The 23,238-nt window shown below is 35.6% G+C and overlaps 1 protein-coding gene across 1 annotated transcript in view; it reads left to right on the top strand.

Moving 5' to 3' along the window:
• The first annotated feature begins 6 nt into the window (after window positions 1–6).
• Window positions 7–23,238, top strand: part of LOC105542120 (regulating synaptic membrane exocytosis protein 2-like) — a 244,119-nt gene continuing 220,887 nt past the window's right edge. Inside the window, exon 1 of the mRNA XM_011983506.1 lies at window positions 7–563. Within this exon, the coding sequence (XP_011838896.1) occupies window positions 388–563 (176 nt within the window). The 5' untranslated portion in view covers window positions 7–387. The remainder of the gene's footprint in view (window positions 564–23,238) is intronic.

Raw genomic sequence — 23,238 nt, forward strand, 5'->3', positions numbered from 1 at the left:
CCTGTCGCCCTCCCGCCTGCTCCCTCCAGTCACCCCACCCTTAGCTGTCCCCGCCACCTTACTCCACCACCCTCCTCTGCCTCTCCGCGCACTCCGCGTCCCGGCCTCCAGCTCCCCTTTCCCTTGAACCGCTCACTTCACAGCCCGTCGCCCCCGGGAAGAAGAAACATTTACCGAAGCGCACTCCTCAGCCCTCCCTCCCCACACGCTCGCCCTCCCCTCCCCCTGCTCTTTCTTGGGGGAGGGGGGCTGTCGCCTTGGATTGAAGGCCATTGATTTGTATGTATTTGTCCCAGCGCTGGAGGCTGCCCCAGCCGCCGCGCCGGTGCCGCTGCTGCCAGTGGAGTTGCCTCCCCGCTTCCCTAGGGTGGTTCGGCTCCACCAAACATGTCGGCTCCTGTCGGGCCCCGGGGCCGCCCGGCTCCCACCCCGGCGGCCTCTCAGCCGCCTCTGCAGCCCGAGATGCCTGACCTCAGCCACCTCACGGAGGAGGAGAGGAAAATCATCCTGGCCGTCATGGATAGGCAGAAGAAAGAAGAGGAGAAGGAGCAGTCCGTGCTCAAGTAAGGACCTGGCTCCATATTCCCGCCTCTCTCCCTGCCCTCCGCCCCCTCGGCCGCTGCCCTGCGGCCGCCTGCGCGCCCCAGTTCGCCGCCCTCCCTCCCGCCGGCGGCGCCCAGGCCACGAGGGCTGCGGCCAGCGCCGGCCGCCCGGGCTGTTTTCTGGGTGTCTGAGCGCGGGGGTGTGTGTCGGGGAGGGAGGGCGCCAAGGCCGGCTGAGGTGAGGGCGGGTAGCCTTAGGGCGGTGTGATTTTCCCTGGCGCCTTTCCGGATTTCCCCGCTGGTCATCTTGGCTCCGGGGCCCCAGCGGGACTGGGGCTGAACCCAGGCTTTGCGCGTACCCTCTCCTTTCCCGCCGCGCGGAGACTGTGACTGGGGCACAGAATCCAATATGGCCGTGCACAGGTGCTCCCTGGCCGGACCCAGGCGAAGGCGCGCTGGCAGGGGATGCGGAGGCTACCCTGGTCCCATGCCTCCGCGGGGCGGCTCTACCAGCCACGCGGGACAGAGCAGGGCTGCCCACGGTGGCTGCGGGCAGCGGGCGGAGGTGCGGGCGAGGGGCCTAAGCTCTGTCGCGTCTCGGGTGGGTGTGCGTCCGCCGCCATCTTCCAGCCCCTCCCCCTCGGCGAGTGCTAACACCCTGCACTCTCCTGCTCTTCCTGTTTGCAACTAGTAAATCTGTTTAATCCTGAAGAGACTCCAGTTCCTACCATCACTGCAGTTTGGCATACTCCCTACCTTGTGAAGTTCTACTATTCGTGCTCACAGTCTTGACAGCCCGGGTTTTTCCGAGGGTGGGAGGAGTGAAAGCAGCACCCAGGCATCCGTTTACCGGCTCTGGAACTTCAGCACCAGGGAACTGTCCAGACAGGGTTATCTTTAGCTCTGAGACTCCTTTTCTGGTTAGTCTAGCAAAGAGATTTGTTTCTACAAGGTTTGCTTTTGAATGTTTTATAGTTATTTTATTTCTCAGTTTGTGAAAGAGGTTGTTCAGAAGATGTGTAACCTTTTTATGTTTTTCCAACTTGGACTTTTTCTTTTTTTGAAGTGAGTTATTCAGATGATTCTTTTGCGTTTTATTAATTACACGTTTCCTATATTCTCTACAGAAATATACAATTGAAAGTTTAGAGTTCCTCTGTGAAGGAACTAATACACTCACTTCAGGTACATTTTAAAAGCAGGTTGTTGAATTTAGTTGTCTTTCATGTACTTATAAAGAAACAGGTTTCATTGTCAATAGGTATACATTTTCATATTTTAATGAAAAATACAACTTTAATTTATAGTAACAAACAAATATTCATAAATCGTAGAGAAAGATACTATTTCTCACAAAATATTGAGTGACTAAAACAGCAAATATGTTTCTGACATAACTGAAATTAAGAATTTCTTCATGAAAGCTAATTTCTAGGGTTGAATACTTATTTGGGAATGCTATTTATTAACAGCCTTGGGATATGAAGAAATTAAGAAACTTAAGCAGTTTACTCCAACTATTGGAAGAATAAAGCATTATTTTTAGAAGCTTTTTGAGCATGCTTCTTACTGTGCCTGACTTTATTTTGTATGCTAATAATGCCAAGCTTTTGATGACTTGCAGTTTGATATTTAAATATGAACTTTTGCCTTTTACTATCATTGATAAAAATCGGTGTGGCCAAAATGATGCTCCAGTTAAATGTAGTTTTTTTTTTTTTGACTTACCTATTTAAATATAAAATGTGTTTTTATTTCTTCATAGTAGAAATACTATGTGGCTAGTTCACTGTAGTTCTAAGTTTATTTATTGTTTTAATATAGAAATTTAAGTGGATTTTTAAGTATTAGGATTATTCAAAATGAACAGTATGTTAGAGATGTTGTAAAAGGGTTTTCCAGGTAACTACATGTGTATATATTATATCTGTATGTAAACCTACATACTATTCAAATACATATAATATTTACGTATTCATATTTACATAGTTTAGATAGAAACAGATGTTCTCTAAATACCTATTTATACAATCTATAAAATTACACTGATGAAAAATATATATTCAGATTTATTTTAAATATTTATTTGCATTGCCACCTAACTTAGTCTTAGGAAGGGGTCGTACCTCAAAATGACTTTCATGGTTTCACAATTCTTGTTATATTTATTTTAACAAACAGTTATTTGGAGGTTAAAGCATAATATATTTGGACATTTGGTTTTAAATGCTCTTAATTTCTTTTTAATAAAAGAGTAGGCAAGGAAATGAGGAAATGAATAAACTTTATAATGGAATTATAGTAATGAGAAACAAAAATTATTTTGAAGATTTTGATGGTTTACTAAATAATACATTATCAATATTGAGTATTAAATAACAAATAAGTAAGAAAAATAATACTAACATTCTTCAATGGTTACTATTTCCCATGAAGTTTTGGGGTTCACTTACCTGGTCATCACTCTCCTTTGTTTCTTTTTAGTGCTGTTCATTACATTGGAAGTTAACATGTATTTTAAGAGTAGAGAGAAAAATAAACTGAAATTTAAATGCATGTCTGCTGCCTTTTAACAATTATGTTAAAAAGTACGTTTGATGTGTGAAGATATTTCAATGGTTAGATAAAAATATTTTTGCATGATCTATGAGTTTCAATGGCTATATTAAGTATTCATGCAAAGTGGAGAAAAAGCAGGAATTTGAACCTTATTAATATTTAATATATAGATGACAATACCTAGGTGCATATAATTTTAAAGTAAATATGCATGTAGTAAAAGATTCATGCTTGAGATATTTTTAATAAGAGAACTGAATGATCAAAACTGAGACCATTATTGTTATCTTTCACCTTAGGAGCCTGAATAATTAAAAAGTACTCCTAATTATTAGTAATTTCTTCAAAGTTCAGCTGAACATCCACATAGGAAGTCTATCATAATCAAATAATACCATTTTACATGTGAGCAAGGTACTATAATTTTGGAAGCATTTAAAAATCTCAGTAGAACCCCAATCAGTAATTACTTTAAAAAATCCTTTCATGTGTTCCTGTAGCAGTTTTAATTTGGCTAATTCAATTTATCAGTAAAATTTATGATGTCCTTTTACTGACTAATGTTTTTTTTTTCAATCTTCCAAGACATTCAGATGATTAATGTTTTTAAGTCTTGTCTTTCAAGATTGTAAACTTCTTGAGGGGAAGAATCAAAATTTACCCTTTTTTTGAGTTTGTGTTTTGCAGCATCCTTAACACCTGCACATAATAAGTACTTAATAAATTGTTTATTTGAATTGTGGTAATGTTAATGAGGTAGCTTATCAATTTTGTGGGACAATGAAGAATCACTGTTTGAAAGAAAAGCATAATTTATTAAAAGTTGAATTTCCAGTGGGCTTTTTTGAAAAAAAAAATTGTGAAAAAATGTCTGAGGAAAGCAAACCCACTAAATCAATAGAGAAGTATTCATTCAGTAAATACTCAGTTTCTAATATGTACATATCATGGCCTTTCAGATAAGCTTTTTGTAACACAAATTAGAAATTATGTGTTTCTTGATGTGTATATTTTCATTCATAGTTTAGATTTTCTGTTAAAGGGTTAATTTGCTCCCCAAATAAAGGAAGGCAAGAAGTAAAAATTTTCCTGATAGATTAGGGTAACAATTAGTATATATATTTAACACATATATAGTGAGCAGTTCTCTAGTTTTTGAAATAATTCAATTTTAAAAGTATTTTCCAAAGTTAATTTATAAAATTTTGAAATAAAATTTCTTTTTTTTTGAGACAGAGTATTTCTTGCTGTGAGGCCCAGGCTGCAGTGAGGTGGTGCAGTAACGGCTCACTGCAGCCACCACCTCCTGGGCTCACACGATTCTCTCACCTCAGCCTCTCAAGTAACTGGGACCACAGGCAGGTGTCACGACATTTGACTAATATATTTTTTGTTCTTGTAGAGATGAGGTCTCCCTATGTTGCCCAGGCTGGTCTTGAACTCCTGGGCTCAAGTCATCCTCCTGCCTTGGACTCTCAAAGTGTTGGGATTACAAGTGTGAGCCCCCAAATTTCTGCAGCCCCCAAATTTCTTAGCTACCTATTTCCCCCACCCAGAGCCAACTACTGTTACTAGTATATTTTATATTGTCTACTCTTCCAGAGACAGTCTATGCATAAGAATGCATGTGTATATATAATATTGTATGTGTGTCTGTATATGTGTGTATGTATGTGCTCATACATGTATATATGGATGGATGTAAATGTAAAAACACAAATGTGTCCTACAGTTTGCTTTGTAGGAGGTCAGTTCCACATCTGTGACTATATAGCTGCTTCATTAATTTTAATGGATATAGGATATATACTATCCCTTTTAATCAATATTCTGTAATTTCTTTAAGTAGTACCATATTTGTGGGTATTTAAATTTTTTTCTAAGTATTTTGTCATTAGTAATTTTTAGTATTTATCACAGTATTATCTGTGATAAATATTTTTGTACATACATTTCCTACATGTATGATTGTATATTTGAGACAGATTCCTAGAAACAAAGTTGTTGGGTCAAAGGGTTAGTATATTTTAAATCTGATAAATATTGTGAAATTTACTTTTGTAGAGGAAATGCGTATAAGTGACGTGTACTAAGGAGACTTTCCCACATCCTTGCCAACTCAGTGTGTGGCAATCTTTACCAATATTTCAATGAAAAAGATGCCACTGTAGACTTATTTGCAATTTTCTTATCAGAGAGATTGAGAGCCTTTTTAAAAAAATTTGGTTAGAGCCATTTGTATTCCTTTTTCTATTAGTAATTTTTAGTGATTTGTAGAGACTCTCTTACATGTTACTTGTTTTAGGACCTTGTTTATGCCTTTTTTGCTGGTCAGGGTTAAAAAAATTTGAATTTATTGTAGTTTTGTTTTATGGATTTTGGGTTTGTGATCTTGTTAGAATGACCTTCCCTATTCTAGTATTTTTAAAAACTACCAGTTGAATCATGAATACTTTTCAATAAAAATTGCATATGTAAACCAATGTTGCCATTGCCAAAAAAATGAAAAACTATAGTTCTTAAGGATTCGAAATGCATTCTAAAAAATTGATAGACATTTTATAAGAAAACAAGCAAACAAAAAATTGATTTACATTTTATGAGAAAGTACCCAATAAATTTGTATATATTCTATATTTTAAAGTAAGGGCAATTAAATAATATCTTCCTCTTGACAATAGATTTTGATAAAGAACTCATTGTATTGTGCGATGAAGAAAGAGGTAGTGGAAGCAAGTTTGATAGACCACATGAATTTTGACTTGACACCTTATTTTACTAATTAATAATGGTAACGTGTTGCTTATATTATTAAACTCTGAGTGTGCTCATCTATACTATTTGAGTAATAACACCTATTTTGAAGGATTGTGATTGTTATAGACTAAGTATCCTGGTATAAGTAGTTGTGCAATAAATAATCATTATTGTTAACTGATATAGCTAGCTCTCTTGAAACCTTAGTATTATCATAGGATTGCTGGGTGAAATTTTCTTATTTTCTAAAAATTGAGAGATTCTTTTCCTTGTCTATTATGAAGTCAAAATATGCCTGGAAGGCTTTTAAGTGACTTTGTTATTTGTTTAGAAGACTAGGGATGGGGAGAGGGTGGGTGACAACTTGAAAGTAGTTTCCTCAGCAAATACCATTCTTAAGGAGCCTGATAACTAAGACATAGCAGTGAAAATAACACTGACATCAAGTTATTGGTAATTGGCAAGATACTCATAGTCAAAGGTGAATTGAGGGGACTTACTTGTGGAAACTACTTTGTAATTGACTTTAGATTTGCCTAGGTTAAACTTTTTACTCTATTATTTAACTAAAATCTGTATTTACATATTTGTCTTATTCACATTATATCTAAGAACCCAGAGAACCATATTAGGTTAAGCTAATTCTGAAGTATGGTTATTGAGCTTAGAACGCTCATCTTCACATCACCCCTCAAATACACGTAAGCTTTGTATGATTGCTGGTTTCTCATCCTTCTGGCTTAGCTTCAAATTTGGATCTTTAGAGAGCTCTTTTCTGACCACTCTTTCTTACATAGATTCTCTCCATTATTCTTTATAACAATACCTTTTATATTTGCCTAATTATACTTCTCAAAATTTATAATGATTTATTTACTTGTTTATGGTCTGTCCATCCTGCTAGATTATCAACTCAAAGAGAGCACACACCATGTCTGTTTTGTTCACTAATGCAGCCTCAACTTCTAATTTAATACAATGCCTTACACACAGTAGTACTCAAAAATATTAATTGGGTGAATGAACGCACATTGGGAATGAAATGCTATGTTCATCTAGGTGGTACCAACTTTCAAGGTGAACTCCAATAATCTTAAGAAACAAGATTTGCTCGTGTAGTAGTGCCCTTATTTTTGAAATCAAATGTAATTTTTAAACATATGCCCAATTTTGCTTATTTTCCATGGAAGGAAACTTACAGTGTTTGTGTATGATTACAGTTTATCTTTCTTTTGGACTAAGAGCATATCTTTTTTGACTAGAAACCAGAAGAACATTGTGATAGATATCATTTTTTAATTTAAGGAATATTAGGAATTAGGGAAAATTTGGCTGTAAAAGTGATTAAGAGAATTAATACATTTCCATTGTGTTTAGCACAGCTGACTGATAAGGAGTACACAGAATGCTTTGGATAGAAATAGTTCATGCCCTCCAGGGACAGACCATCTAAGGCCAACCATAATCATATGAACACATAAAAATGTAAAGTGTCATGAAAAAATACCGATAAGGTGTTTTTAGTACATTATAACCATAGTAAAAAATATGTCAGACTAATCTTACTAGTAGTTTCTTGCCTCTGTGGTATTGCTTGATTATATTGTGTTGTATTATATGGTGTCACATAGTTTGTCCTGTTAAAATTTCTGAAAGTTTCACTGCTAGATATTAAAAACTTTTGTATTCTCTAGTCACCTAATGAAATGCAGATATCTCTGGGTGTTGAAATAATTTAACTATTATTAGGTAATTCTTAAGGAGTTTATTGTAAGAAACATGATAAACCACATGAAAATTTTGCATGGTAAGTGCAAGGAGACTACTATGCACTACAGTGTTTCATGGATATATTTTACAAGAGGAGCACCTGATTCAGTCCTGGGAAGATGCCATCTAGGCTGAATCTCAAATATGAGTAGATGTTAGCTGGGCAGATTGTTCTGTAAGCAAATATCCTAAAACTCCCAATTCCTCTTTGCCCCCAAAACCCTTCATTTGTAAACAAAAACAAAAACAAACAAACAAAAAAGAAGACGATGACGCAGGACATGGTCAAGAAATTTGCCTGAAGTGGTTCAGAAGAGCACAGATTTAAATGGAGATGCATCAATAGAGGAGACTGGAGAGATGGCAAGGTTCAGAGCCTAAAAAGCCTTCTATGCTATTCTTTGGATTTGGCAGTAGGGAGTCATGGAGGGATTTTAAGCAGTGACACAATATAATTAGACTTCTGTTGGAACAAAAAACACTCTCGTCACTATTTAGGAGATTCTTACAGTAATCCAGGTAATAAATGATGAAGATACGAAATAAGGCAGTAGAGGTGGAGGTGGAGAGTCAAGACAGATTTCTGAAAAATTTTAGGAGCCAAAATTGCCAGGATTTGACAGTTGTGTGTTAAGGGTCAGGTAAACTCGTATGATGCCAGACTTGCTTAACTGACTACTGTACATAATATATATCTGCCTGTATCTGCTTATCTCACTTATCGTTAGCTCTGTGAAGTCATCTGGTCCCAGGAGCAGTGTTCTTTTGAGGGAGCAGTTGTGAAGTGGCTTATTTTATTGTTTTAGTTATTGTAGAGCATTTGTAACATTGATGTGAGTACTAGAAGTGACTACAACTTGGGATAATGGGACGGTAGTAAAAAGGGCCAAAAGGGAGAAAGAAGAAAAGAAAGGACAAAGAACAAAGGGGAGAAAGTAAGATTAGGGCTCTTGGAATCCATTCATAATTAGAAGGAACCCTTCTTAATATCTTAGTTTATAAAACTTTTTCTACTGGATATATTCACACCATATAATCTTTTCAGAACTTCAGGACTATCATCCTTTTATTGAATATTCCCTACTTCCATTGATAACTTAGTCTCAATGAATTTCTCACTCTCTGGTTTTATTTCATTCTTTGTATATTTTAAACTATCACACAATCTTTGTTTTATATGTTAGGCTTAGCAAGGACAAATTTCCTTCCCTCTAAGGGAATTTTGGAAATGTGCATGTATTTTAGGAAAATATAGAGAGGAGATTAGTTATGGAAATGACATGCTGAAGTCGGTGAAGATTCTGGGCATCTTTATATTAGCTTACTGAATTATTGCAGAATTTCAGAAAGTGCTTGTATTATAAAAGGGAGATAAATTTTGGGTTTTGTAATGGAAAGTTCCAGAAATAGGAATTGAGGTAGGGTTATGGAAAGGGGAAAGTTAATAAAAGGTTTTGACACAGGAGTAATATATTATTTTACCTACTTTCTTTCTAATATTGGTAACCTACAAAATTGAAGACAACTAGATAGTATAAATTAATTGGCCAAGAACTAACAACTTTAATACAGTTTATACATTATGAACATATATCTATATTTTATATACCTGTCCAAACTCTATTACTTTTCGTACAACATGGTGCTAGCTACATGCTTTTTAAGGCATTTGGAATTCACAACTTTTGTATAGTTATATGGTTATAAACATTTAGTATTTGTATATAATACAAATAATTTGATAGGTTCTGCTAAACAGAGGAACTGGAAAAATGCTCCTTTAGGCACAGGAGGAATGCCCTTTAGCATTTTTTTTCTTCCAATGAAGCTTATGTTCAGCTCGAAGAGAAAAATAGTTTGGTAGTTTCTTGCATCCTGTAATTAGGCTTCTGGGAGGCTAAAACTAGGAAAAAAGGATACTCTAAACAATATAACTAGGTAGTAGAATAACCACAGTGGTGTTTGGTGCTTTGGTATTGTTCAGTTGACAGATGGAGGTGGTGCTCACATTCATCTTGTTTTGTTGGCATATGTGGTATCTATTATCATTTTTATAATACTTTGCTTCCCAGGCACATAGATGGAAATCTGTTTTATCACACATAATTCCTTTTAACTAAAAGCTGTCTTTAATCTGAAAGAATTAATTAATGCTTTTATTAGCACATATATTTTTTTTACTGGGCCAAAATCTAGGTGTAGACAGGGCTGCATTTCTTTCTGGAAACTGTAGGAGGATTGTTTCCTTGCTCATTTGGGTTGTTGAAAGAATTGTGTTCTTTAAGTTATAGGACCGAGATTCTTGTTAGATATTCAGCTTAGGACTGTTCTTACCTCCTAGAGGCCTCTTTCTGGTACTTGCATATAGCTTGCTATATCTCTGAACAAGCAATGGGGTATTTTGAATCTTTATCACGATGCCATCTCTCTGACCTTTCTTCTGTCATTGCATCTCTCTCTGCCACAACTAGAAAAGATTTTTTTCTCTTTTAGGAACTCATGTGATTAGCTTGAATTCACCCAGATATTCTGGAATAATCTCCCTATTTTAATCATATCTGTAGAGTTCTTTTTGCCATATAAGGAAACATATTTATGTGTTCCTGCGATTAGCACAGAACATCTTTGGGGGGCCATTTGTTCTCCTTATGACATTCCACTAAAGAGTGCCAGTAGATATAAATTTGGATATATATTTTTTATAAAGTAGATACTGAACTACTCTTATGTTTTAAAATGTATTTTGTATTCAGAGATACAAATTCCACAATATCTCTGAAATAATATTTTACTATATATGTTTTACTATAGTTTCTAATAGTATATTGCCCTCAAATTACCGCCAATCTGCGTTACACTTTTTATTTATTTAACAGTTTCCTCCAGAGCTAAAATGTTGATTTAACTGGGTTTGGGGTGGAGGGACTGGGGGCAAGAAGTGTGAATTTAAGTACTATTCCTAAGTAGTAGTCATGATAGTTAATAATTGTATTTATTTTTATAGGGAGAGGAGTAAATAATTTTACCATATGACTAACATAGTGAAGAGTCATTGAAATATTTTCATATGCAGTATTTTCATTATCCGATGGTCATGTTAAAAGACGCAGCATAGCTTTATATTCCAGTATGAGTAAGTAAATATTTGAATTTAATTTTTCCACAAGAAGTAGTTTCTTTTGGAATGTTTGGTTGAATAGCCATACTCTACATAAGTGTGCCTTCATATATTATTTTTTGTAATTTTTATCCAAGAGTCTGGTTTAATGAAAAGATGTATAGTACTGTATGTTATGATTAAACTTCATGACAGGGTTTAGGATATAATCAGTTGTTTAATTTTGGCATATAAAGATTAAAAGCAGCTATGAAATAAAGTAGAAAAAGAAAGTAATCCAAGATTTTTCTTTAAAACTACTAATATAAATTTATGTTGCAGTTAACAGTATGTTAGGATAGACTAGATATCAGAGTCCAGTCATGATAGAAACTATAATAGTAATTTGAACAGGGACATTTTAATATAAAGGATTACTACCTGTAGCAGGGTGCAGCCCTCTTATAGGGGTGAGGTAGAGTACCTACGACAGAAACAAATTTCAGAGAAGCCCTTCCTACATGTCTGAGGCTGAGATTCAGCCCTCATTGGAGGATGTGATTGTGGCCCACTGAGCTGTCTCAGGCTGTGGCAGGCAAGCAGGACATCATCTGTGGGAATGTTGGTGGGACTTGGTGAGAAGCTGGCTGAGGTGCTTAGGAAACTCATTGGGAAGCCACCTCTTGGGGTGCCAGTGAGACTTCTTGAGAAACTGTCTGCTGGGGTGCCACTGAAACTTGGGTGTCTATAAGCTTCTGGCAACCATGTGCTGTAGCAAAAACAACAAAACACCCAGAACCTTGAAGTCCTTTTTTCCTTTAATGTCACTATGGCTCCCTCTACTGACAAAGTTTAACATTTTGCCAACTGCAAAGGAGAAATGGTGACAGAGTCCAGATTCACTATCACAAAGCAGGTCAAAGAAGGGTGGATTTGGAGCCGAGAGGCAATAGATTTATAGTAGGCTATGTTATCCCCAATATTTGTACCTTAAAACAAAAATTTATTTCTTTTTGATGTTATATGTTTTTTCTGGATCCCTTTGGGTTTCTACTGCATGTCATCCTCATCCTGGGGCACAGGTTAGTGGAGAAAATGCTTTCTGGAACATTCTGAGCAGCTGAAAAGGGAGACTGCAGTGAATCCTAAGTTGTCTCTTAAAATTTCCTCTCAGCGGTATGCATACAACTTCTGCTTGCCTTTTTTTGGCCAAAGCAAATTTCATGATCATGCCTACCTAACTCAGCGTGGAGAAGTGCAATCCTATCACGTATAGAGGGAGAACCAGGAGTATTTGTTGAAAAATATAACGATCACAGGATTGATAGAATTGGCATTAGAAAAGTGGGCAATCCTTAGGATAATTGTAGTTCCCCCTTTACAATTTTGTCTTATTTGCTTTATACTTTCTAAAAAATAAATTTTAGTGAAAAATGTATCAACATAAGAATTGATGATGCTTTTCACTTCTGAGTCCGTGAAGTCAAACTAGACAATGAGCTTAGTCATTTGTGCAACATAGTGAACCTGATAAGCTAAATCAGCAGGAAGTTTTTTTTTTTGAAGGTTAGGTACAAATAGACTTTTATTTTTAAATTTTCCATTTGGAAAATGTTGCATTAACTAATTCTTATAAGATATAGAAAGTGACAGGGCTGGAGCCTGCTGTCCAGGTCATGTCATTCCTGGACGTATGCATGGTCCTTGGACTGGATTTCCCAGTATGTACCCAGAATGTATGGGCTTGGAGGCTGCCTGCAGTCGGCAAGTGCTCTGGGTGAGCTGGGCCGGGGAATTACAGGTACATGTAATATGAAATGACTATAGGATTTTTTCCCATTATGGTTAGTCTTGGATAGGGGATAGAAAATGAGATTTAGATATTCGGATAATAGTCCCAGCTCCATCATTTATAAGAGCAAGACTCTGTCTCAAACACACACACACACACACACACACACAGAACAAAAAACAAAAAACTTCTTTTTTTTTCTGATTGATGGAAACTGCTTTTATGCTATTAGAATTTTGAAAATTCACCCTCCTTAAATTTTACTTCAAAGCTAGCATATTCTTTAACTCACTTCCTTTTCTTTCAGTGACAATTGTAATATTGAAATTTCCTCTGATAATGCGAATGGTATTCTAATCCATTTGAACTTTAAAAACAACATAAAATATTTAAAAATAATGTTGGTGTTCCACAAGTATATGTGATGCTCTGCTCATCTTAATAATTTTTTCTTTAGGACTCATGTTGTAACATTTGACTATCAATGACATTGACTATCATTGACTGTCACTCATACTGTAACATTGACTATGACTTTAATCTCACTATTCTGAAGCTAAACTGTTGCTTTGAATCTATAAACCTTGTCATATTCATTAATATACTTCCATACAGTTTATGAAAATTTTTTATTAAGTTCATTCAAATGTTCTAAATTCAGTTAATCCATTTTTTGAAGTCAATAACTACCTTTCAACAGATCTGTACAGTGAGAATAACTTACATTTCAATGATATTTTTAACCCATAAACTTCAAAATAAAAGCTTTTCCTTTCATAGACACCAAACTTAGGTATGGAACAACAGAGAACAATATTCTGATCTTGTTTCTTTATATAAAGCCAACAGTAATTGGGACTGAAGCAGCTTGGAATTGATAAGATTTTTCATTTTGATAACATTTGATGTGGAATTCATATCGAAAGGCAAAATTTTACATTCAAGAGCTCTGGAAATAAAATATTACTTGAATTTCAGATTTTTCAGAATGAACTCTGATTATAGAATTTTTCTACTTGTCATCGCAAATTTATACAATATTTCTAATATTTTATAACTATTAATATTTCAAATCTTAATTTACCAATTTGAATATATTTTGTTTTTGGTACATCTTTGCAGGACAAATACCTTTTTAGTTATTCCTCTTTAGTGGCTATAGTGTCAGTTATTAACTTAATACTGTTTACTAACTATAGATTCATTAATCTGCGGTGAAAACTTTAGTTAGTAATTTTGGTTAGTGTTGTCTCTGTATCCTCTCATGTGCCATCTATACACTTACTAATATCATTGAAAGTGATACATGTTCTTTGCCTTTTTTTCTTTTTGGTTCATCGATTTCAAATATAGTGTTGGCAGTTGGCAGTTTCTATGTAGACTTCTAAATGAGAGGTTCTGTATTATGCTTTGTTATTTTAAACTTGCAGACATTTAAAAAAGTTAAAATCTTGCTTTGTGGCAAGGTGCAGGCATTGTTTATTGGCCCCATAGCTTTAGGTGCTAACTTTTTCATGCAAATAGGACACTTAGTTTGAGGAAGAGAGGAATTATAGGAGTACAGGAACCCAAATTTGAGAAATGTATTGTATTGCTGAAATAATGATTTACTTCAGTAACTAAAATTTCAAAAATTTTATACTTCTACTCATATTTTCAAAAAAGTCTGCAGTCCCTTTACTGAACTTATTTAATTAAATTGTTACATTATTTTTTATTTCTAAAATTAAAACAATCCATTATGAAATTCTGTCACGAATGACTGTCTTGGTAATTGTTAACATTAAAAGCCAATAAGAAAGAAATAAAGGGGACCAGAATGAAATAGGGAAGAAAAGAAGGGAATACCAACAATAAAAAAATTGACAAAATAATTTATATCTTATGTGGTACATCTAATACTAGATATTGCTATTGATGCAATGTAGTAATCCTGCATACTTTATGTGCTGGAAAAATACAGAAACAAGAGAAAATTAAAAATAAATGTTTTACATGTGTATATAAGACAACGAATTTCAGTGATAATAACCCAATTGGGACAAAAGTAATAATTAGACTACCTGAGATGATCCAATGGGAAGGTCAGGGGAGAGATGCTACATGGTGCTGCTTCTACAAAGCCATATACACTCTACTCTCTAAAAGAATTTAAACAATGGATATCCCCTTATACATGTTTAAGTCTGTATCTAAAATTTTCCAGAAATGCAGTATAGGGAATCAAAGATGATTGTTTTTAGTTTAGGTATTTATTTGTTATTCCTTTAAACAAATGCATTTTGAGCATCTGTTCTATACCAGCCACTGTACTAATTTAGGAAACAGAGAGGAATAGGACACAGTGTTTGCCCTTGAGGTGCTTATAATTTAGTGGAAAAGAGTCATCTAAATAAATAATCCAAATGCTGGTAAGTGCTTTAAAGTACTTATATACCAAGTGTTGAACAGAGGAAGGGGCTAGTATATGAACATGGAGGATTTAAGGAAGTCTTTATAACCAAAAATCGTATTCAAATTGGCCTTGCAGGAAAAAGTATGTGGAGAAGGAGAAGGGCATTTTAGACATATGCAAAGCATGGACTGTGAAAAGCATAGTGCATAGTGTCTTTGGGGAACAGCCAATATTCCTATATTGCTGGGTGCATGGAAGATGGAAAGAAGGGATGGAGTGGTGGAAGGTGAAGCTAGTTGGTGAGAGTCAGTTACAAAGGGCATCATATGCAGGACTGGTATTCAATTGGTATGCACCACTACACAGACACTAATTTTTAAAAACTGAATCACTTTGATGCAGACTAGTAAATATTATGGAGAGAATAAATTATCTAACGATGTTGTCTAGTGCAGTCTTAAAGAATTATGGAACTTAGTAACCTTGCTAGTATGTATTAACATGGTCCTTGGAAGGCATGTACTGCCTGGAGTGTCAGTGCCTGCCTAATACGCTGTGCCCTGTTGGTGGAGGCAATGAAGGCTGCAGTGCAAATGGTTTTCGTGGTAACTGCATTTGGTGGGGAGTGTCCTGAGGCACAGTGCTTTCAGTGTCTGTGGAAAACACAGAGCTAGATCAGGGGTATCCAATCTTTTGGCTTCCCTGGGCCACATTGGAAGAAGAAGAATTGCCTTGGGCCACACATAAAGTACACTAATACGATAGCTGATGAGCTTAAAAAAAATTGCAAAAAACTAATTAATATTTTAAGAAGGTTTACAAATTTGTGGTGGGCCACACTCAAAGCTGCTCTTGGCCTGTGGGTTGTACAGGCTCAATCTAGATGTTTATGTGACGATTACATGCAGGCAGTCTGCCCAGTTGTTTTAAAGTTGTAGCAAAATGGTGGGTATCAGGGACCTAATGATTCTCATTTGAATTATGAACGTGTCAAGAGAAGTCTAATATTTTTCTAAATATCCAACCATGGCTCTGTTAAGAGATTGACACTTTCTAAAATTGAACAAATGATTTGCAAGTTATTAGAATGACTGTATAAAGAATTTATGCTATAACTCTGGTGTGTCCAATCTTTGAACTTCCCGGGGCCACAGTGGAAGAGGAGGAATTGTCTTGGGCCACACATAAAATACACTAACACTAACGATAGCTGATGAGCTAAAAAAAAAAAAAAATCTCATAATGTTTTAAGAAAGTTTATGAATTTGTGTTGAGCCTCATTCAAAGCTGTTCTGGGCCACATGTGGCCTCTGGGCTGCGGGTTGGACAAGCTTGTTGTAACTCTTGTCATATGGAAAGCAGGTATCTATACATCTACATCTATAGTTTATTTGGAAAAAAGAAAATATATTTTAATGTTAATTTATATATTGATTTTTATATTAATTTTATATTGCTGTATCAGTTGTTAAATATTTAGAATCACCTATGGTTCTAAGTCATGCTAAGAAATTTGAATTTATCTTATTGGCATGTTTGATCTGTAGTGAAAGGTTTTGAAATGAGATAGTGATAGGGCCTGTTATAATATGTTAACAAGTGACTTCTGATGACTTAGTGTAAAGTCTCACTAGCATGAGAATTCCTACCAGTGCATTTTCACTGGTACTGCCTTGTATCCTGGGATCTTGTGTCTCTTCTGGGTTTGTCCTCTGTATTGCTGCAGAGTATCTTCTTAAAAATGAAATTTAAATAATTAATTTTATGGCCGAAGAATCTTTTTAGGCTTTCTATTGCTTTGAATACAATTCAAGCTCCTTTTGCATACACTGTCCTTCACAGCCCCTCTCCAATTTGTTTTTCCAGCTTCATCTTCCACTCCACCCTTTTATGTATCTTTACTTTTAGTTATAATAAAATTTTTACTGTTTTTGGAGCATTGAAGGAGTAAAGGGGACCCTTTCATAATATGGAATAAACAATTCAGTGAATTTATTTATTATATATACTATGTATCCTGAAATATTTGAAATTGGGACCAAATCAGTGTTGCTTTCATTTTAAAATCACCTTTGGAAGAAATTCAGACACCATTAAAGACATAAAACTCTCATTACTCATTTTCTTCAACTTCAATAGGAAATCTTATGGAATTGTTTTGGAACACATGCTTCCAATCTGCCACCAGATTTTGCAGCAGGAATTTATATAATCATGCCATAGCTCAAACTGTCTCACAATTTACCATATGTTTCAATATTTCCAATGTTTTCAAACACTCTCCTCTCTTTCCCACCCCTTCCAGTTCACATTTCTCAGCTTTGTCCCAGCTCTTACCCCACAATTCTCATTCATTTCTCTGATTCATGGTTAATCCTTGTTATAGCCTTCCAGTTTGGAGTTCATTCTATACTGGTTCTCTTTCCTGGACCTTTTTTTAGTCAGTTAAAATAAGCAATGCTTAATCCTGAATTTAGAATTCTTGATTTTCTGACTTGGGTTCTGATCTCTCAGATCTCTCAGTACATGTTTTCATGGCTTTACTCCTTTTTTTTTTAACCTCTATTTAAATTTACCAGAGCCAGAAACATTACGGTTTAGACTCAGGCTGGCTCCTGTAACAATATAATATTTTCAGTAAAATTTTTCCTCTTAGAAACCCTGTATTCATCTGGTTAGAGCTGAGGGGAATTTCTGTAGTCTAAATCTAATCAATTAAAATGGCTTTTTATAAGTAACTGGATTTTTATGACTGCAAATATTGCTTTCCTGCTTATTTTCCTTCTAATCCTGTGTTTACTTAGCTGGTTCGAGGAGTCAAGGCAGTACAGTGTATGTAAGGAAAGGCTTTGGCATTAGTCAACTCTGGGTCATATCCTAGTTTCCCAGTTACTAATTTTGTGACCTTGAGTAAGTCACTTAATCTCTTGGACTCTGTTTTTTCATCTATAAATTAAAAACAATGACTATTTCATAGGGTTGTGGTGAGATGCAAATGTAATGTGACGGACACACAGAAGACATTCAATAAATGTTAATAGGAAAATAGATACTATGCATTTTAGGCTACTTTTTCTGCTACTATTCTTGTGGTCTGCATCCCCATCTGAAGTTAGATTCATTTGTTTATATGAAGGTCAGTCTTGACGGTTAGAAGGTGAGCCTAGAGTGAGAGGAAGTGAGAAGAACACAGGTGAAATTCATCTGAGTATTTGTCCTTGAACATTGTCTTTACCAGTTTTTGAGATTGTTGATAACAGCAAATTGCTCTGTTGGGGTAAGAAGGTGTTTTTTGTTTGTTTAAACATTTTTAAAAATAAACAGTGTGCTGAAAATAGTTAAACAGAGTGTCATCTTTGCTCTTTGCTTGCCATTAGTAATCTGAAAATTATAACTTTAAAGTATTTTCATAACTATTTCAAAATAGTAATAATTTAAAAATAGTTTTAAAAATTATGCAAACAAGCTTATTCACATCTAAGCCCTGCTGTGGACTTACCATGTAGTTTGACAGGTATATATTTCAAGGTTGTTCATGACTTTTTCAAATTTTATGCAAACAGTAGTATTCTTAAGTTTATATTCTCTTCTGACCATTCTAAGTACTGAAATCACCATCTTTCAAATACTTTCATCTGGAGCTCTGATTACCTTATATAAACATAGAAAGTTTGCAATAATAACAATAGTTTTTAAAATGAAAAAAGTGTGTGTAACCTCACCATCCTATACAACTGTTCATTTTTACATCTTCCTCTCTATTTTTATCTGTATGTATCATATGTTTTACATCGATGCAGTTATGGTATATATACAGTTTTATATTTTGCTTATTTATTATAATTTTTTACTTAATAGGATATCATAAATATTTCTTCCATGAATAGATTTTCTCAGCCATCTACCTCAGCATCTGTCACATGCCAGCTGTATTCAATCAGATGGGTTCTTCTCCATTCTAGTTTTCAGTAATTGCAGAAAATTTCACTGCAATTAAAACAAAAATATTCAACAGTTTACTATTCATTTTTGCTGTGTGTTTTGCTTTGATTTCTGCTCCGGTGTTATGCCAAATGTGGGACATAACCCTATTTCCTGGATTCTAAAATTTTACTCATATCAGGCAGCTACATTAGTAGCATTTCTCTGGAGATTTGGGGATAAAGATGATGAGGTTCCCACAGAGTGGATAATTCAAAATTGAATTACACTTACTGATTCTGAAAAAAAACCAAAAAACACTTTGAGCATTTCTACCCACTTATGTCCATTTTGTTGCCCCCTGCTTCTTCCTGCTCTACCTTTCTTCTCTCATTTCTTTCCCACTCTCCAATCTCTATTAGTTTTGTAATATCAGGCTAGGAATGTTTTTTTCTTTCAGTCTATTTTCTGTTGGAATTTCCTTACAACTTTGCAGTGGTTTATCAAAGTATTTTCCTAAATGGACAGTTTCTTCCTCAAAGAAAAAATCTTCAATATCATTTGGTAAAGTATTTTTCCTCCATTCTGCTGCATAGTCTTTTCTATAAATTGTTGCTCAATTGAATTTTGTTGGTCTTTAGGGGATTCCTTCAGACTTAGGTTTGCCTAGACCTAACTAATATTAAGATTTCCGTAAGGGTTTTACTGTATCTACTTAAGAGAAAGGTGAAGAGCCATTAGGTTGTCATTATAATTAGATTTCAGCAGTTTTTTTTCTTAAGTTCATATGGAGTAGTGATACTTTGATTAACAAATTCTTCGAGGATATAGCTCCTTTAAAATAGCCTCAGTAAAATAGAAGAAAAGATTATTGGTCATGTTAAACAGAGTTGTTCTGATTCTTGTGGCTCTAAGGCAGTGTTACTAATGGCAGTGCGGTTTCTATTTATCTGCCCAAATTTGATGATAATGAGGCCTGGGTCATCGTAAAGTAGTGAGCTTGTTGGAACCTATCTTGTGTTCTTTGTTGTTTTCCCATTTGGTACCTTTCTTTTTACCGCTTACAAATGACTTCTTCCTTTGGGTGTCTGATGCTTTCCAACTCTTTATTCTCTCCTCAGTCCCTGGTGCATTAGAAAAAGAGTAATCTATTATTTATATTTTTCCAAATGGGAAATAACAATACAATAACCTTAAAATTTCTGAATGGCTAATAAGTTATAACCTTAAACAGATATTTACTTACCGGTTAAGCCAGTTATTGGTAACTTACGTTTTTGTGGAGACTGAGAGCAGAAATTGAGTGTGATATAGCGTTCTTTTCCTCCTTGAGTTTAGCACAGTGCCTGACACATAGTAGGTGTAAGTAATGAATTAATGAAGGAATTAAAGACACTTTGAAGAGTTTCAAGAGATTGATAGAAGAAATAAAGGGGTACAATGACAGGGGATTTTAGAATCATAGAAAAACTGACCTTGAATGTGAACTGGAATTAATCATTTTGCTGTGACCATGAATGATGATGGGATGTGTGTGTTTATGTGTGTGTGAATGTGTGTGTGCATGTAAGTGTGTGTGCAGTATGAGAGAGAGGGAGAGAGAGAAAAACGGGAGAAGCATATGGGAGATTATTTAATCTTTACATAGAGGATGTCTTGAGTCTTCAGTATTCATTCTGTGTTAATGCATTACTTGCCAAACTGTGCAGATTCACCATTTGATTTTGGATTGGGCATCAGTTCACTTGCCACCTATTCTTTGCCCAGGTAAGATGTGATTGACTTTGACTGTAGCTATTTGGGTCTTGCCCATGGACTTAAAGTAATTTTGTGTGTGTGTGGTGGGTTAGGATTGAGTCATTCTGTAATCATTTGTTATTTTTAAAATGTCTGTCCTGAAAGGAAAGTAGATAAGTAGAAAATGGACCAGTAGGTTGGGGCAGGATTAGGCAGGGACTTACATGACATGGCAAGGAATTTGGCTTTATTCTAATTAAACTGACAATGTAAAGCAGGCAGGTTGAGGGGTGTGATGTTGGGGAACATGGTGATAGTGTCTTAGAGTGAGGGCAAAAGAGGTGGCAGATTTCTGGCTCAAATAACAGTTCAGTTTTGAACAAATGTGAAGTTTGGTTTGTGATCCAAAGTAAATAGAAGTCTTATGTCTCCCAAGACTTGTGATTTTTTTTTTCAATTTTTCAGGTGAGCTAAGTTATCTTGACATTTTATTATTTCTGTTTTCTAAAACATTTACTATGTTTCTCTTTTTGCTTATGGAATAGCGCTGATAGATTTGAAATGATACATGAAGTACAACCTATAGGTATGAGTTATAATTTCTATTGTAATTAAAATTGTTACTTGCCTTTAGTCTTCAGGACTAAGATGATGTTGCTACCCAGGAAATGAATTGTGGTGTTTGTGGAAAATATTTTCTAAGTACTGACAACTGTAATTATAATAAAAATTAGATTATATTTTAATAAAGATTTATAGTTTTAGAGGGACTTTCTGTTTTTGCATTTGAACTGCTGATTGTTTAAACTGACAATGGTCCACCTTCATTTGCCCCAAGTGTTATTAAAATACATAACAACATAGGTGTCATTGGTATACTTAAGAAATAGGCTAAGAAGAAAAAGAAAAGGAGTTGAAGAGAGAGTATAGAGAGTTGGAATGGATGAATGAGAAAGAGGAAGAGTGGACAAGAAACACAAAAATGACAAGGTTTCTCTTTTTGCTCGTGGGATAGTGCTGATACATTTGAAATGAAACATTTGAAATGAGGAGATCCATGCCACCGAAAGTTGTGTAATTAAGAAAACAAAAGCCACACTAAATATTTTAAACAAAGAAAATTTAATACATAGGGAGTCAATTGCCAAAAGTCGTGGTAGGGCTGGAGAAGCAGAAAATGGACAATGAATTTATCAAAAGATCAGTAACTGCAGGAAGACTCTACTGCTCCTTGGGCTGGGAGAGAAAAAAAGGAAAATGGTGTTAAACAGCTAATAAGTACTATGATGCTAAGGTTGTTGGAGTACTACTGCTACCCTTGAAGCTGTTGCTGCTGCTTTGCAGGATGCCGTGAGCCTGTACTTCTACTGATCCAGAAAGCCTATAGTCCTGTTGATGATGCTGAACTCACCTCAGAGGATGCTGAAGCCTGCAGTCACCCATTGCTACCCCTGCCAGAACTGCACTGTTGTTGCAGTAGTTAGAATTTGCATTGTGGTTATCTGGTGCTACAATTGCTGCTAGAACCAGAGACCATGGGCAATCTGCTGAGTTTCCTGGAATACTGATGCTGCTCCTGCAGGAATTAGAAACAGAAGGAAGAAAATAAAATGATTTACCTTCTCCTGCCATCCAGTTTTTACCAGTGTTTCCCAGTGGTAGAACATAGTTGGAAACCAGCTTTCAAGGGAGTGTGACAAATGTAATCTTTAGAGAGGACAGTCTGAAATAAGAGCAGGAATGCGTTGAGAGCTAATATAAAGCCAGCACAGGAAGAAGTTACAAAATATTGATTCTTTAATCATAAGAAGAAAGAAACATTTTTGCAAACTTTCTGAATAATGTCAAAACTCTTCTTTTTTTGGTTAAATGATTAAGTTACAGGGGCTGGTAGAAAAACTTTGAAAGTGAGATAGTTCTTCATTGAGGTATCAAGGTATTTTTGTTTCAGGCAACAAAAATGGCCCCTGTTAACTTAAACAGAAAATAATTTATTGTAAGCCCTAAGGAATAGCTCTAAGAAAAGTTGACTAGTCCCTGGAAAAGACAGAAATTAGGTTAGCTCTGGATAGCTGTTTGCAGAAACTAATGGATGGCCTGTTCAATGTGCTACCCACTGTTTACATGGATCAGCTTCACTATTTGCTGCTTAAAGTTCACATTACATGGAAAGAGGCAGTCTGGCCTAACTTGGGTTAGTTACCTACCCTTGGACAGAGGAGAGTATGTTACCTTGATTGACATCAAGACTGCATTCAGTAATTGAGGACTAGTTCTCAAAGAAAATTTGAGATATTAGAGGAGAATAGATACTAGACAGGCAAAAATGACAAAATATCTACTAATTGAAGCTTGTTTTAAATTAGCAGTAGGTAGCTCAAAACCATACCCGAAAGTTCTTGAGCACTTAATATGTAACAGACGCTCTGATCTCTTTTAATAATATCTTTGAGGAAGTTGTCATTATTATCCTCATTTTACAGATGAGAAAAATTGAGAGGTGCACTTCTGATGATGGTGGATTAGGCAATTTGGACTAACTCTTCCACTGAGAACAACCAGAAAAGCTGGATCAAATATAAAAATCATCTGTTTGTATCAGAGAGCTAACACATCATTGAAGACTGTGGGGACAAGATCCTGGAGAAGAAGGAAACCCAAAAGGTGA

This window comes from Mandrillus leucophaeus, unplaced genomic scaffold (assembly GCF_000951045.1).
Source record: "Mandrillus leucophaeus isolate KB7577 unplaced genomic scaffold, Mleu.le_1.0 Scaffold250, whole genome shotgun sequence".
Classification (NCBI taxonomy): Eukaryota; Metazoa; Chordata; class Mammalia; order Primates; family Cercopithecidae; genus Mandrillus; species Mandrillus leucophaeus.